The sequence below is a fragment of the Lathyrus oleraceus genome, chromosome 1 (genome assembly GCF_024323335.1).
Source record: "Lathyrus oleraceus cultivar Zhongwan6 chromosome 1, CAAS_Psat_ZW6_1.0, whole genome shotgun sequence".
NCBI classification, from domain to species: Eukaryota; Viridiplantae; Streptophyta; class Magnoliopsida; order Fabales; family Fabaceae; genus Lathyrus; species Lathyrus oleraceus.
Window position 1 is genome coordinate 426,236,677 of NC_066579.1, and position 14,432 is coordinate 426,251,108.

Genomic DNA, 14,432 nt, shown 5'->3' on the forward strand with positions numbered 1-14,432 from the left:
CAACTGTCGAACGGCGGCGATATCTCACAATCCCTGTGGAGGTGATAACAAAAACCTGACACTTAAAACTACACTCAACAAGTAACAATGACAACAATGGTTGTGTGATCTTGTAGCTGGTTCTTTTATCAGGTTATTCCGGAGATGCATCTCCAGAAATATCTGACATCCAAAGATGACAGAATATTTCAAAATGCCGTCCAAACTTCTGGAGATATGACTCCGTAATTTCAACTGAATTGATCAATTATCATCATATTTATTGAAATGTTTCGGAGATGCATCTCCGAAATAAAAATAAAACAAAATAATATGACGTTATTCATAATGACATGTACTTAGTGTGTGTCGAGGTACGTCCGTAGATGCATCTTTAAAAACTGTGAGACATTTTAGTATTTTCGCGTGATGTGTGAAAAATATATAAAATATATTAAAAAATTCTCTAAAGAATTTGCGTTAGAACTAAAAATGGGCCCGCCTATACATTTGAATTGTGGGAGATATCAGCCCTCATTGTGTTCAGATTTTCTGGTTGAAAATTATATTTTATACCCCATTTTTTATATCTCTTACCCCACGGTTTCAAATGACATAAATGTCCTAAAATACCATTGACAAAAAAGTAAAAATTGTTGATATAATTTGGAAAAAAAATGATATTTAATGATAGATCTTGCGTATCAATGGATTTTAAAGGACTACATCTATATTTTAAAATAAATTTAATATTTTAAAAAAATTAAAAAAATAATTATACATTAGCCTATAATATTATATTGTTTATTTTTATAAAAAAAATGTAGTCCTTCAAAGTCATTATCCCTTAAAAACCTTCTAAAAACCAATTCACAAACAAACTTTAAGACTTCAATAAGTTTCAAGTACTCTCCACATAGTAAATTCAATATCCAAGACAAGTATTAAGAAAACAAAAAAAGAAAAACATTTAGTTGTTGGAATCTAACTGTCAACATTTATAACAACATCTACCCTTCATAATTTAGGAAAGCTCATGTTCCAACTTTCTCATGATTAAATAAAAATGTCACCAAAACTTAATTTACAAACTTAGTGGATGAAAAAGGTGTGAGAGATGAGATGACATAAAGAGTTATAGTAAAGGAAAGTTTTTAAAAACACTGTCCTTGATCAAACTTGATGTGGAATGGTAGTTCACAAGGGTCCCCAAACCAACACAAATAGAGAATAATTAATTGACCAAATGAAACCTCACCATAAAGAATGAAAATGAAAGTAAAATGTCATAGCTTCATTTGTCCTATGTCACATTGTTCATACATTAATTGGTTATACCATAAACATTTTATTTAACTCTTTAATTTAAGTGGAAAACCAAAAAAAAAATAAAAACAAAGATATACAAAGATCAACATTTGCAGCTAAAAAATGATTGGTGTAATGTAATACTAGAAGAATTAATATTTCTTTTACTCGTTATACATTAATTATCATCCTTTTGAGCCTTGTTTTGATGAGTTTGGATTGTGTATGTTTATCCATCACCTGCCATGTTTCTTCTTTCTCCTCGGTGCACTGACGCTGCCGGGTTCTACCAGTGGACCGGACCATGTATGGATATTTGTTTTGGGTAGTGACAAGTTTGTGGAACTGAATGGTACGTCCGGTGGATCGAACATGGGATCCATGTGTTGGGAAGAGCCGAGAGGATAGCCAAGAGCTCCGTCTTGGTGTGGAGGTGGAAATTTTTCACTCTTGCTCTTGGCGTTTGCGTGCGTGATCAATCGCCGTCTCTGTAGTTAGAGTTAAACATTGTCTTGTCACTGTTTCAATAAACTTACTACTTTTTTTTCTTGGTATTATTTCTTGGTATTAATCGAAAACAGTAAGAAATAGTTTCGGAGTGAAGTAGGAGAGTTATCAGACATACATCGATGTTTGCTTGCAGCTCAGCATTGGCGTCTGGAACGGGAAGGCCCCTCGCTACCCGCTCACGTGGGCGGGATTTCTTGACACCGTCAGCATTCGATCTACCAGCTGCTCTCAATCTAGAGTCATGAAATAATTTAAATTAAACCTTGAAATGTGCGCATATTTTTGTCTGAAAAGAAAATGTGAAAGTAATTAAAGGCACCTTCTAGCTTCTTCGTCGCGTAGTTTCGCATCCATCTCCTTGCTAGGAGGATATTTAGGAAGACTAGAGGGATCACAAGCATAAGGCTTTGTAATAAAGAACTGCAAAAGAGAAGCAAGCACAAATCAGTAAGAAAAGCATAATATACTAGATGACCTCACAACATTATTTCAGTCGATTCGATTATTATCTTACTTCACTATGCAATGCAGCAGTGGCAGTCAGACGTTCATCTGGATCAATTGCGAGAAGGGTCTCGATCAGTGGCAGGGATGATGGTGGAAAATTCTTAAAAGTCTCCACTATGCATCGCTTGTATGATTGTTGTGGCTTAAAAATGGTAGCATGTGGAAGCTTTGATTTTTTCCAATATTCTTCAGAAGGAGAACCACATAGCTTAAATATCTTATGTAGTTGCTCCACCTATAAACCATAACGGATACTGTATCAGCAAAAAATATTGCAGTATAGACCAGTAAACCGATTATTATGCTCCGAAAAGGTGCAATTATATAACATACTGATGTCAATCGCAGAAAATAGTTGCTTGTTCAAATTATGCTATATGTTGCGGTATTATAGCGCTGCTATAGCTTCTATTTAAAAGCACTTTAAACTTATATAATGTGTCTAATCATAGAGATTACCTCGGTTCGACCAGGCATGATAGGTTTTCCAGCCAACAATTCTGCAAGAATGCAGCCAGCACTCCAAAGGTCCACTCCTACACCATACTCGGTGGCTCCAAGAAGAAGCTCTGGAGGTCGATACCATAAAGTCACCACTCTACTTGTCATCGGGTGCTTGTGATCAGGATCAAAGAAGGAAGCTAGTCCAAAATCAGCAATCTTGAGAATTCCATCGTTGTCAATAAGAAGGTTCGAACCCTTTATATCACGATGCAGCACATGACGGTTGTGACAATGTTCCAGCCCAGAAAATAGTTGATGCATGTAGCATTTTACCTAAAATGCTCAGAAAGTTTAAATTATCCGTGAATCGTATATCATCGACAAGAACAAGTACTTTAGTCATGTAAACTGATACCTGAGGCTCTGTGAACTTAATTGCAGGGTTTGTAGCGAGCCCAGCTAAATCATGAGCCATGTATTCAAACACAAGATACAAACTACACGACATTCTTGAAGTCACCAAGCCTTCAAGTTTAACAACATTGGGATGATCCAAACGACGCAGAATCAGAATCTCTCTAGCCATGAACTTCACACTCTCGGGCTCTAAATTGTCGAAACGAACCTTCTTTAGCGCAACAATCTTCCCCGTTAAAGTATCCCTAGCCTTGTAAACATTGCTATACGTTCCTTGCCCAATCTGATACAAAAAACATTAAAGCCACCAATGAAAGATTCAATCTAAACACAAAACTCACATTCTCAAAACACCAAACAACAGATACAAAACCTAAACACAATCTTAAATCTTAAAATCAAAAACAAAAGCAAGCATTCGCAGAGTCAGAGATTTCCTTTACCTTATCAAGCTTCTCAAAACTATCAGCCCTCCTAGGAACCAAACCATTGATAGCTTCACCAGCAACCTTAGAAAGCCAAGAAGGCCAACCAGCTGCAACCTGTTCACCATGAACATTGTTAGAAGGATTACTCAACCTCGGATTCGCCTTCGAAGATCGCCTTCTTCTCTCCCCACCATGCCTCACTCTCTTCTCCTCTCCACCCTCTTTCACATTCTCAACCTCTCCACCACCACCCACATCTACTTTCTCTTCTCTCACTTCCTCTCTCCTCTCCTCCACCAATGACTCTTTACCAAACACACAACCCATCTCTCAAAATCTCTCATTTACACTTCCACTTCCTTCATCAAGTTCCAAAACATGTACCAACCACATTTCACTCACTTTCTCACCATCTAAAACAATCATTCACATTCAGAAAAACCCTAATGGCAAATCTTGCAAATTAGCTGGAATAAGCAAATGCTACTCAAAAAGACTCAAACTTTGGCAGACAAAAGTGAAAAACAATGATTTAGAAGACACCCCACAAATTGTGGTGTAGTCAAAGAAAACAACACTTTATATATTATATTTTTTCTCCTTTTTTTTATATTGGAGTGTGGATTTGTGTGTGGAAGAGGATGAAAGTTGAAAAAACAGTTAAGGTTGTAGTATTTGGTGTTACTCTTAGTAGAAGAAGATTCAAGGATCAGTGAAAAGAAAAGGAATGTTTTGGAGAGAGAGAAGAAAATGTGGGGATGAATGGATCTGCTTTTTACTGTTTTTTCAACTTCTCTATCTTTAATTGATCTCTGTATTTATTTTGATTAGCACAGCGCAACAACAAAACAACAAGGAAAAAAGGAAAGCTTTCATTGTCAGAAAAATAACAATTAGTACTTCTCTATTAGTACAATAATTGGTTTACTCAATTTAGTTTTTGAGAAGAAAAAATATTATTTTTAGTTTTTGAAAAATAAAGTAGAATAATTTATTTTTTATCATTTTTTATATTATATTGGATGGATAAAAAAATATAAGAGAAATGAAGTGAAAGAAAAGAAAGTCGTAAGAAAGAAAAATGAAAAATAAAATGATTATTTAGTAGTGTAAAATGGAAAGAAAAAAGAAATTGAAAAAAAAAATGTGTATTTTGAAACAAGTATATTAATTGTTATCGAAATAATAAAATTTATAAATTCATATTCACATGAATAAGAATTGTTTTATTCTTACAAAGTGGTTCAAGTACTATTGAAATTAAAAAGGGATTTTCAAGATTTTAATTTGCGAAAAGTAAATTGTATAAATCGTTGAAAAATTGATTAAATTAAAGGTGATTATGTTTTGCTTTGAATCTTTTGTATGTCATCGTTGATACTGGCGTCTTTTTATCCTTATGATAATTAATTCAATGATCATGACGATTTAACTTAACTGTCATACTCAATCTCTTAGTGCATAACTCATTATTCTAGACTACAACTCCTCAATCTCTTAGGTCAAGAATAGTTAAACAGACAATATTTCAGTGTATTAAACATTATGTCACAACTTTAGTTTAATAGTTAAGTTGAACAATTAACTTAGGTCAAATTCATACAGTTAGGGTTAGTAATCAACACAAATATGAATCTATATATCAACATGCGTAAACGCATATAAAGCATTAAACACATATATTAACTGAATAACATAATTGATTTAGTTAAAAGTGTAAATAGTACAAAGACCTGACAAATAATCCCAACAAATGGACCTAACATATGATCCCAACATATTCATACAAGTTCTTCTTAGCAAAACCTAATAAAGAAACTAGCAACTCATACTAATTAAATTCATAAAAGAAGTAATGAAGTAATAGTACATGAAAACCTAACTTGAATTTGGCTTCTGGTGATGAAAATCTTCGCTTCAAAGCTCCAGAGTGTGATTTACCATCCAATTTTCTTCCTAAAATCTCATATCAAATCCTCCTCTAAAATCCTTCTCTTAAATAGGAGTTGGTATTGGACTTTTAGGGTTGAGAGAAAAACCCAATTCCACAATTTAACATTGTCACAACGTCAAATTTTTCATCTCAATTTTTCGTCCATTTATATTTTCATTTAGACTTTGACTTATCCATGAAAGTTGTAGCTCTGAATCTTAGCTTTCCTTTTCCGTAAGTCATACCTCTTTCCGAATTACAAAATTCTAGGTATTGTCGAAATATCATACATATATCATGATGCAAATCATGCTGAAACGATGGACGTTTTATTATGCCACGATGGTTTTGTTGCGCCACAATGGCTTTTGCATGGCGTCATGATGGGACTTTTGTCATGCCACGATGGGACACGATAAGTTCAACGTGTTTTGTCTTTTTCAGCTTTTTTACCTTATTTCTTCATATTTTCTTCTTTATTCCTTATTCTTGGTTTTCTTCCAAAAACACATTAATTCCTACTAAAACTTAACCAAAATCAACTCAAACTTAGTGAAATAAAAGACAAAGTGCTATAAAAATTATATGCTGACAGAGTGTCATCACAACCCTAAACTTATATTGTTACTTGTCCTCGGGTAACTCATTCATACATGTGAATTTCAGAAGCTCATATTTATCAAACCAATGACAAACACCAATGCTCGCAGAGTCTTTAATTCCATCACTTGCTTTAATTTAACTCTTTTCATATAATATTCTTCAATTTTCCCATACTTAACCTTTCTCACAATCTCAACAGTTCACTCATAATAGGAAATTTTGGTACACTCATTCACACATAATTGACATCAGACATATGAACTTATAAAAGTTCTAAAAAGTATATCACATTCTATTTGAAAACACGCTTTTGAAACCTTTCAAAGGTTGTAATGTGGATTATGTCAGGGTAGGATATCTTTTAGTCAGTTGGCTTAATTCTTTGGAGTTAACTACCTGCTAATTTTCTAAACATGTCACCTTTTTTACTTTCCTTATTGCAATTGGTTACTAGACTTGAGTTATTTTTTCTTTATTTTCTCTTCTTTTTAATAGAAGTTATAACTTAACAATTTTGTTTATTTCATGCTTTTTTTCATCATTTTTTTACACGACTCAAGATTTCTAGTACCCCTATCCCAAATTTAAACATTGTTAATTTCAAGAGCATCCCCAAACTTAACTTCATGTATCACCTAGAAAATCAATCTATCTAACTCCAAAGAGAGAGTGAAAAGATAAATCGTCCAGGTCAATAGGTTAATAATGTGGCTAAGTCGTTGAAAGAATGGCTAAGGGTAAAAGGGTTTAACAAAGGATAAATTGTTTAAGGGGACACCTAAGAAATATTCTAAGTTTTAAAACAAAACAAAAAATGTCTCAGTGCGTAATCAAATAAACAAATAACAATTCAGAAACAATACAAGTCCTAGTAGATGTACAATCATATGGACACTCATTATAAGGAAATGGTAAAAAAAATGGTTTCTTTTCTCAAAACTTACTTGCTAAGGCATCTGAAGGTTAAGCATAAGATTGTTGAAAAATCACTTCACTTCATGTATTGTCAATCTACATTTGCAACTTCCATTCCAACTCTACTTGCTTTTCTCTTTTATTTCCTTTTTCTTGTGTCTTACTTTTTATTCGTTGGTAAGGATAGATACTTAGAACAGGAAAAACACTGAACAAACTCATTGCTTGAATAAAGAACATGCAGTTTACACATAAGGAAAGCATACTTATTGAAATTAAGCTTTAAAAAAACATAAAAAACAACAAAATTCCATAGGACACGAAGAACATATCATCCATTTTCTTCCATTTGTTTGGTAGAAATCCTGTGAACTTGAGGTACTGATGATGTTGCTTTGATAACCTCTTCAGTTTGATAGTAGTGAACAAGACATAAATCATATCCAAAACTTTATCAATTTATGTTCTTTCATCTGCCTTGTTGCTAGAATTAGGGATATTCTTTTGTTAAAAAATATCTTGTTGGATATCTACATCTAAACAAATTATTGAATTTGGAGCTCCATCCAAAACTAGATAATCTTCATATTGCATTCTTGTTCTTTTCCCATATCTATTTTTTACCTCTGATTCTTCTATGCTTGATACGATTTTATACCATATTGTGTGCATTTTTCATCTTCTTTTTCTTTTTCAACTCCTCCTTCTTCAACTACTTCCTATTCCTTTTCGACTTCCCTTTCAATTTCCTTATATATAGGATTATCCAACATATTTACATAGAAATCCCCAATAGGTCTCAGTCGTAATGCTAATTTGCTTGATACTTGATCAATTAACATCTCTACATTCTTGAAGGATGTTTCCATGTTACTCTGCATGGTTTCTTGATGACTATTGAATTACTCGAAATTGAATTAAGTCATCTTTATAAACTGAGTTAAGGTTTCTTCAAGTTTAGAGGATGAATCCTCCTCCCATGAATGATAATTGTTGATGTAAGGCTTTGGCTCTTGATAACTTCCACATATTTCTCCTCTTCAATGTATCCCTCGGGTACACATTAGTTGTTGATTCTTAGTGTTGACAATAATTTTGGTAAAACAAAGAGTGTTCACAAGATGTTATGTGTGATGTCTTAACATGAGATATCCTATGTACCTGCTGGAGTTCAAGAACATGTTCATGCAGGATTGTTTCAGAATGTCATACACAAGGTCATGGCATATGACATGTGTGTACCTGCTGGAGCTTAAATGAAAGACATGTTCATGCAGGATTGTTTCAAGATGTCATACACAAGGTCATGGCATCTGATATGGTTGTACCTGCTGGAAGTTATAAAAGGAATTATGGAATTATGCAGGATTTTTCCAGGATGTCAGACCCGATGTCATGACATCCTGTACACAGAACATTCAGTATGGATGTCTGGTGTTTTATGATTGCACAATTAATGGCAATTTATGTATGATTGAAGATCTGATTTGCAGGCGCATTCAATCATTGATTACAACCTGGTTTACTTATTTTACAAGGAGATCTATCCAGCTGTTATGAAAAGATTTAATTGGAAAATAGATTTAGGGTTTTCAAGATGTTCAAGCCCAACTGAAAGATTCTATAAAAAGGGACTTAGAAAACCTGTTTTACAACACAACCAATACTGAGCGAAATACAGAGAGAGAGCTAGGGTTTGTGTCTTGTTTAGTCGTGAGACTTGTAAGCCATTCAAGTCATCCATTGATGATTGAATTGGTCTGATTTGTGGTTGTAATTTGTCACTCTAAAGCCGTTAAGCAAGAGTGTGTGTCTACTTGATCAAAGTTGTGAAGCAAGATTAAGTGCGTGTCTTCTTGATCAAAGTTGTTAAGCAAGATCAAGAGTATGTCTTCTTGATTGAAACTGTGAAGTAAAATCAAGAGTGTGTTATTGAAAAGTGTTTTCTTTTCTCAAGGGATTGTTGTTTAAGATCACAGGTGTGATTGTAGGGAAGTGATTGGGTTCTCATATCTAAGAGTGCTTAGGTAGAAATTGCACGGGTAGAGATTAGGAGAGAAAGACTGTAACTTGTTGAAGTGTACGGAGAGTCTTTGAACTGATTCTATTTTAGTGAATTTCCTTCTTGGCTTGGTAGCCCCCAGATATAGGTGAGTTGGACCGAACTAGGTTAACAATTGCTTGTGTCTCTTGCATTACTATTCTCTATCTTTATCCTGTTTGCATTACTCAGATATCAGTGTCGTGACATTACCTTCGACATCTCATATCTGATACCAGAATTTCAATTGGTATCAGAGCAGGCATCCTGCTCTGGTTCTGGGTGAGATCTAGGGACGATACTTTTTGGTACTATGGAGAGAGATGGAGGATCTGTTCACAGACCACCTATTTTGGATGGATCCAACTATGACTACTGGAAACCTCAAATGATAGCCTTCCTAAAATCTCTGGATAATAAGGCTTTGAAGGCTTTGTTAACAGGCTGGGTTCATCCAGTAATTACTAAGGAAGGAGCAGCCACAACTGACAAGAAGCCTGAAGAACAATGGTCCAAGGAGGAGGATGATCTAGCCCTTGGAAATTCTAAAGCATTGAATGCCATATTCAATGGAGTAGACAAGAACATCTTCAGGTTGATAAACAATTGTGAAGTGGCTAAAGATGCTTGGGACATTTCAAAACCACTCATGAAGGCACATCTAGGGTTAAAATGTCTAGACTGCATCTGCTCACTACCAAGTTTAAAAATTTAAGGATGAAAGAAGATGAAAATATTCATGAATTTCATATGAATATCCTTGAAATTGTTAATGCCTCAGGAGCCCTGGGTGAGAAGATGTCAGATAAAAAATTAGTGAGGAAAATACTCAGGTCACTCCCTAAGAGATTTGCCATGAAAGTGACAGCCATAGAAGAGTCTCAAGACATTTCCAATATGAGAGTTGATGAGCTAATTGGATCCCTTCAAACATTTGAGATGGGAATGTGTGATGGTGTAACACCTCAAAATTTGCCCTCCTCTCTTGGGACTAAGCTAATCATATTGTATATCATTTTAGGTCATTAGGCATTGCATATTGCATATCATGTGGTTACATTGTGCAAGCTATCTTCCCAAGTCTTGATCAGAAGATGAGGAAGTTAAGTGCAAGCCTAGGGTTTTACTGACTGATCATGGCCATCTGAGGATTGGGCTGTGAATTAGGGTTTCATGATTCTCAAGGGTGTTGGTCTTCATCTTGATTGCATTGATACATCATCATCATCATGGTTGGGTATCATCAGAAGATTGGAGAAGATTCCTTGAGATTAGGGTTTTGACCACTGGTCAACCCTAATCAATTGCATTGGGCCAATCAGGGCATAATCAGGAGATGGGGTCTATGGTGGATATGGGGTTCATAATGTGATTGTATTGTGTTTGTTGAGGCTAGGGTATCACCCTTGAGCCATTTCAGTTGAAGATTGGAGCTTAAATTGATCTATGCATTGCCAAATTCATCTATCAGATGAAAAGTCAACTGTGGTCAACTGTACATGATCTGATGGATTTGGAGGTGGAAACAAGTGGGAGACACTTCATTCATGTTGGAACAAGTGTTAAATGATATCTCAAAGCTTAAGAATGAAGAAAATCAAGTCAGGACAAAAACTGCCAAAAATAGAAAGTGACTTGTAGTTGAAGTTTCCAAAAATGGAAAGTTTTGGACCTCAAAGCCACGTGTCCAAGGAAGCTTCAAATGAAAATTTGTTTAACATGAAAGTTGTAGATCTTGTTCTCACCTTTCCAAAAAGTCCAAGAACTTGGAAATCCCATGTATGGTTGGAAAGTTATGGCTCAATGAAGTTCAAAAATGACCCATAATCAGGAGGCCATAACTTCCACATGGTTTGTCCAAATTGCAAGTTCTTTATATGCACAAACTCCATTTGACATGTACTTTCATGGTGCATAATTGGATTTTCCCAAAAATGGCCAATGCAAAAAGTCACTTTTCAACTGGACAGTTAAAATGGGCCAAGGGCAAAATTGTCCAACTTTCAAAATAATTGGAATTTTGAAATGGGACTTTTTGCAACACCTCATGAATGGAATTTTAAATTTGTTGGAATCATCATTTCATGGCTAAGGCATATGGTTTGGGATTTGGCTTGAAAAATGGAAGTTGCAGAATTGGACAATTACCACACACATGTGAATTTGAGAAATACACAACCAATGAAGTTGAAACAAGTTGCAATGGTTCACATATGATATTTAGAGTTTGCATGAGCTGTCAACAGGTGTCAATGTGCTGTCATGTGGAAATTCCCATTTTGCCCTCTCTTTGCAATTTACCACTTTCACTTAACATTGCATTTGGTTAATTAAGTGGATTAAGCTTGGATTAGTGCAACCTATATATTCATAATCTCTTGCTAATCATAACAGAATCACAATCACCAAGAATTCAGATCTGAAAATCTCAACATTCTCTCAATTTTGCTCAAGAACTCAAAAGCTTCAATCTCAAGTTTCTTCCTCAATTCTCAACCAAACTTCAAGATTTCTTTTGCATTCAACCACATTCATCATCTACACCGACTGTTTTTGTAAATTGGAAGGCATAGGGCGCTGCATCGTGACTGTTCCAAAACTCATCATCCATGGCAAATCCGAATTGTGGACACTAGGAGCAAAGGCAATTGAAGATAGCACCTCCATTCACCTTCTCTATCCTTCTAGTGTTGCTGTTTTCAAGAATTGAGCCCTGAAAGCGCGCGAATCACACCGCCATATCCAGGTTTGAAGGTTTTTTGAATTTCATGTTTCTTTGATTACTTATATGCGTTAGAAAGAGCATGAAATGTAGGTTCTGATGCTGCTTGTGGTTTTAGAAATAGTGACCTGTAGTGTGAGAAATCGTGAATTGAAAGTATGAACATAAACCCTAATTCGTTCGATTCTTGAGTTTTAGGAACTTTTAGGATGAATTGAATGGATATTTGGAATGTGCTTGAGAAGACGAGTTCAATGACTATATGCATGTCCATTTCTTTTGACGTTTGATGTTCTTTGATTTTTCAATTTTCTGGAAAATTTCGTGAGGAAGACGAAGCTGGAAGGTGTTTTGATCTGAAAATGTGTTCAAATTTTCAAACGCGGTGTTTACCGCCCCTGCTCAAAAGATTTACAAGTTTGCCATTGTCTTTTTTTTATTAATTTAATTAAATTCTTAAAAATTGATAATGACTTTAAAAATTCATAAAAAATAGCAAAAAAATCCTAAAATTATGGAAATTTTTTCTATGGCTTTGTTGACTTGTGTAGGATTTTTTTGACCTATTGGTCAAAGTTGTGCTTGGTAAATATGTTATTTGACCTAGGGTTTTCTAATGTATGTCCATTTTTGATACATGTCACCAATTTGATCATGAAATGTCCATATTGTAAAATAAATTCTTGAAAATTTTTGTGATGATTGTGGACTCATTGATGCTCATTTATATGTAAATTTCATGCATTTTTGATACCTGGTCAATGAGCAGCAAATTCTGGAACTTAGGTGTGACAATTTGTGTCACACCTCATTATGTCAACTTGCTGGATTTAATTGATTGACCTATACATGTTAGAATTGAATGAAATTTTGCATGGTGAATTGTTGACATGTTAGGATGCTTGGTGAATTTTTGTAGAACTTTTCACTGCCTTTTCTAATTGATCATGATTTTTCATTTCTGGTGATTGAATTTGCAAGTCCATGTGACCTAGGTTGGTAGAATGATTGAGAAATGCTCATGTTGTATTGTATGGCCATGAAATTTGATATGCATGAACTAGACACATGTTAGGACCTCCCTGTTTTGGTCTCATCCATTTCTTTTTTGTTTTCATTGAGTTATGAATTTTTGAAGTGGATGTATACATTGATGTTGTGATTTGGAGCCTATTATTGTGTCTGTTTTTGTTGATTTTCATTAACATAGTTACCTTTGCCCAATTAAGCTGAAATTTGGTGTGCCATACCTGGATTAGGCCCTGTTTAGGTGTAATTTATTTGAGAATTTTTGAAGTTGTTTTGATGTGGATTTGAATGCAATAGTTCTGTTTGCATGTTTGGTGCTTCATTTGAACTAGTTTGCCTTATTTTGTGCATAACATGAACATGATGAATGATATAAACATGAGACTAATGGTGTTTGCTCTTGTTTGACTTTAATTTGAGATTGGTTTGTGAATGCCTTGCTGTTTAGGAATTTTTATTGCCTTTGGACCCTAGGCTTAGCCTAGTGGTCTAGTTGCTAATGTTTGCTTGATTTTTCAGGATCAAAAGCATAATGCACATGGAGAATGATCCAAATCAATTTTAATTGATGTTGTTGTTGTTTGTACACTAACATAACATTGTTTTGTAGGTGATGAAGCTTAGGCTTAAGCTTTGAGCTTGCCTTGTGTTGTGCATTGAGTTGTATATTCTGATTGATTGAACACTTGCTGTTTATATTTGTCTGTCTGAGTACTAACTGTGTTTGATTGTTTCCAGGTACTTTAGTTGCTCAGTTCCTTGTGAACTATTGCTTTTGCTTTGCTTTGCTTAAGCAACTTGCATAGAGGTATAACCTTCTTACTTCATGTAGTCTGGAGACCCGGCTGTTACCGGGCCGGGCAAATTGTCTGAAGTCCTCCTTAAGAGGCAATGATTGTGGTTGTTTATTTTCAAGCCCAAGCAGGAAAAGTCCTTCAAATAAGGCAATTGGTGGAAGGTAGGGACAAGCAGTCTGTCCCCCACTATTCAGTGAGTCTTCTCCTTGCTCCCATTACATGGTTGTAGCATTGAGATCAAAAGCCCAAGATCCTGTGCAGTGCACATTGAGTCAGAGTCATCGAGTATAGAAGGGTTCCCCTATTCTGGACCCATGCTCATTTGTCAGCTCTCCCTGGTTAGGGATAAGAGCTGTGAGGTCTGATCCTCACTTCATCCCATCATCTGCTTCACCTTAGCCTCGTAATGGCAAGGTTAAGAGCAAACACAGCCTGTACAGACGATTGCTTAGGCAGTCAAACCTGATTGATTGAGCCCCCTTGTTTGGCTATAGTGCGTGTTATGTGGATATCTGATTGACATGCTTGTTTGAGATACCTGTTCTCATTTGATGATATATGATTGTATGCTTGTGTGCTAGCTTCTTTCCTGGTTAGGTTAGTTTGCTTATGCAAGTAGGATAGAAAACCGAACTTAGGGTTAACGATGCATGACAACATTAGGCTCGAGTCTCAGCTCCCTAGTTGTGTATCTTTCCCCGGTTTCTGGTTAGCAATTTAGTCCCTTTCAGGGGAACTACATCGCCCTGATCCTCGTTCCAGACGAGGTATGTAGGCAGGTGGTCGTGCGAGACCACTC

The 14,432-nt window shown here is 35.3% G+C and overlaps 1 protein-coding gene across 1 annotated transcript; it reads right to left on the reverse strand.

Annotated features, from left to right (window-relative positions):
• Positions 1-1,246: 1,246 nt before the first annotated feature.
• Positions 1,247-4,398, reverse strand: LOC127079202 (probable serine/threonine-protein kinase At1g54610). The gene is made up of 7 exons (XM_051019621.1): positions 3,609-4,398; positions 3,164-3,448; positions 2,764-3,081; positions 2,312-2,539; positions 2,117-2,217; positions 1,913-2,030; positions 1,247-1,775 (listed from the first exon to the last, which is right to left on the reverse strand). Exons 1-7 carry the CDS (start codon positions 3,918-3,920, stop codon positions 1,524-1,526), a joined length of 1,614 nt encoding a protein of 537 aa, XP_050875578.1. The 5' UTR covers positions 3,921-4,398; the 3' UTR covers positions 1,247-1,523.
• Between the last annotated feature and the right edge of the window lie 10,034 nt (positions 4,399-14,432).

Excerpts from the sequence above, each read along its gene's own strand:
- LOC127079202 (XM_051019621.1), bottom strand. The coding sequence starts at position 3,920 with ATGGGTTGTGTGTTTGGTAAAGAGTCATTGGTGGAGGAGAGGAGAGAG. Across the intron at positions 3,449-3,608 it reads GTTTTGAGAAGCTTGATAAG|ATTGGGCAAGGAACGTATAG; the intron begins GTAAAGGAAATC and ends TTTTTGTATCAG. Across the intron at positions 2,540-2,763 it reads TCATGCCTGGTCGAACCGAG|GTGGAGCAACTACATAAGAT; the intron begins GTAATCTCTATG and ends TATGGTTTATAG.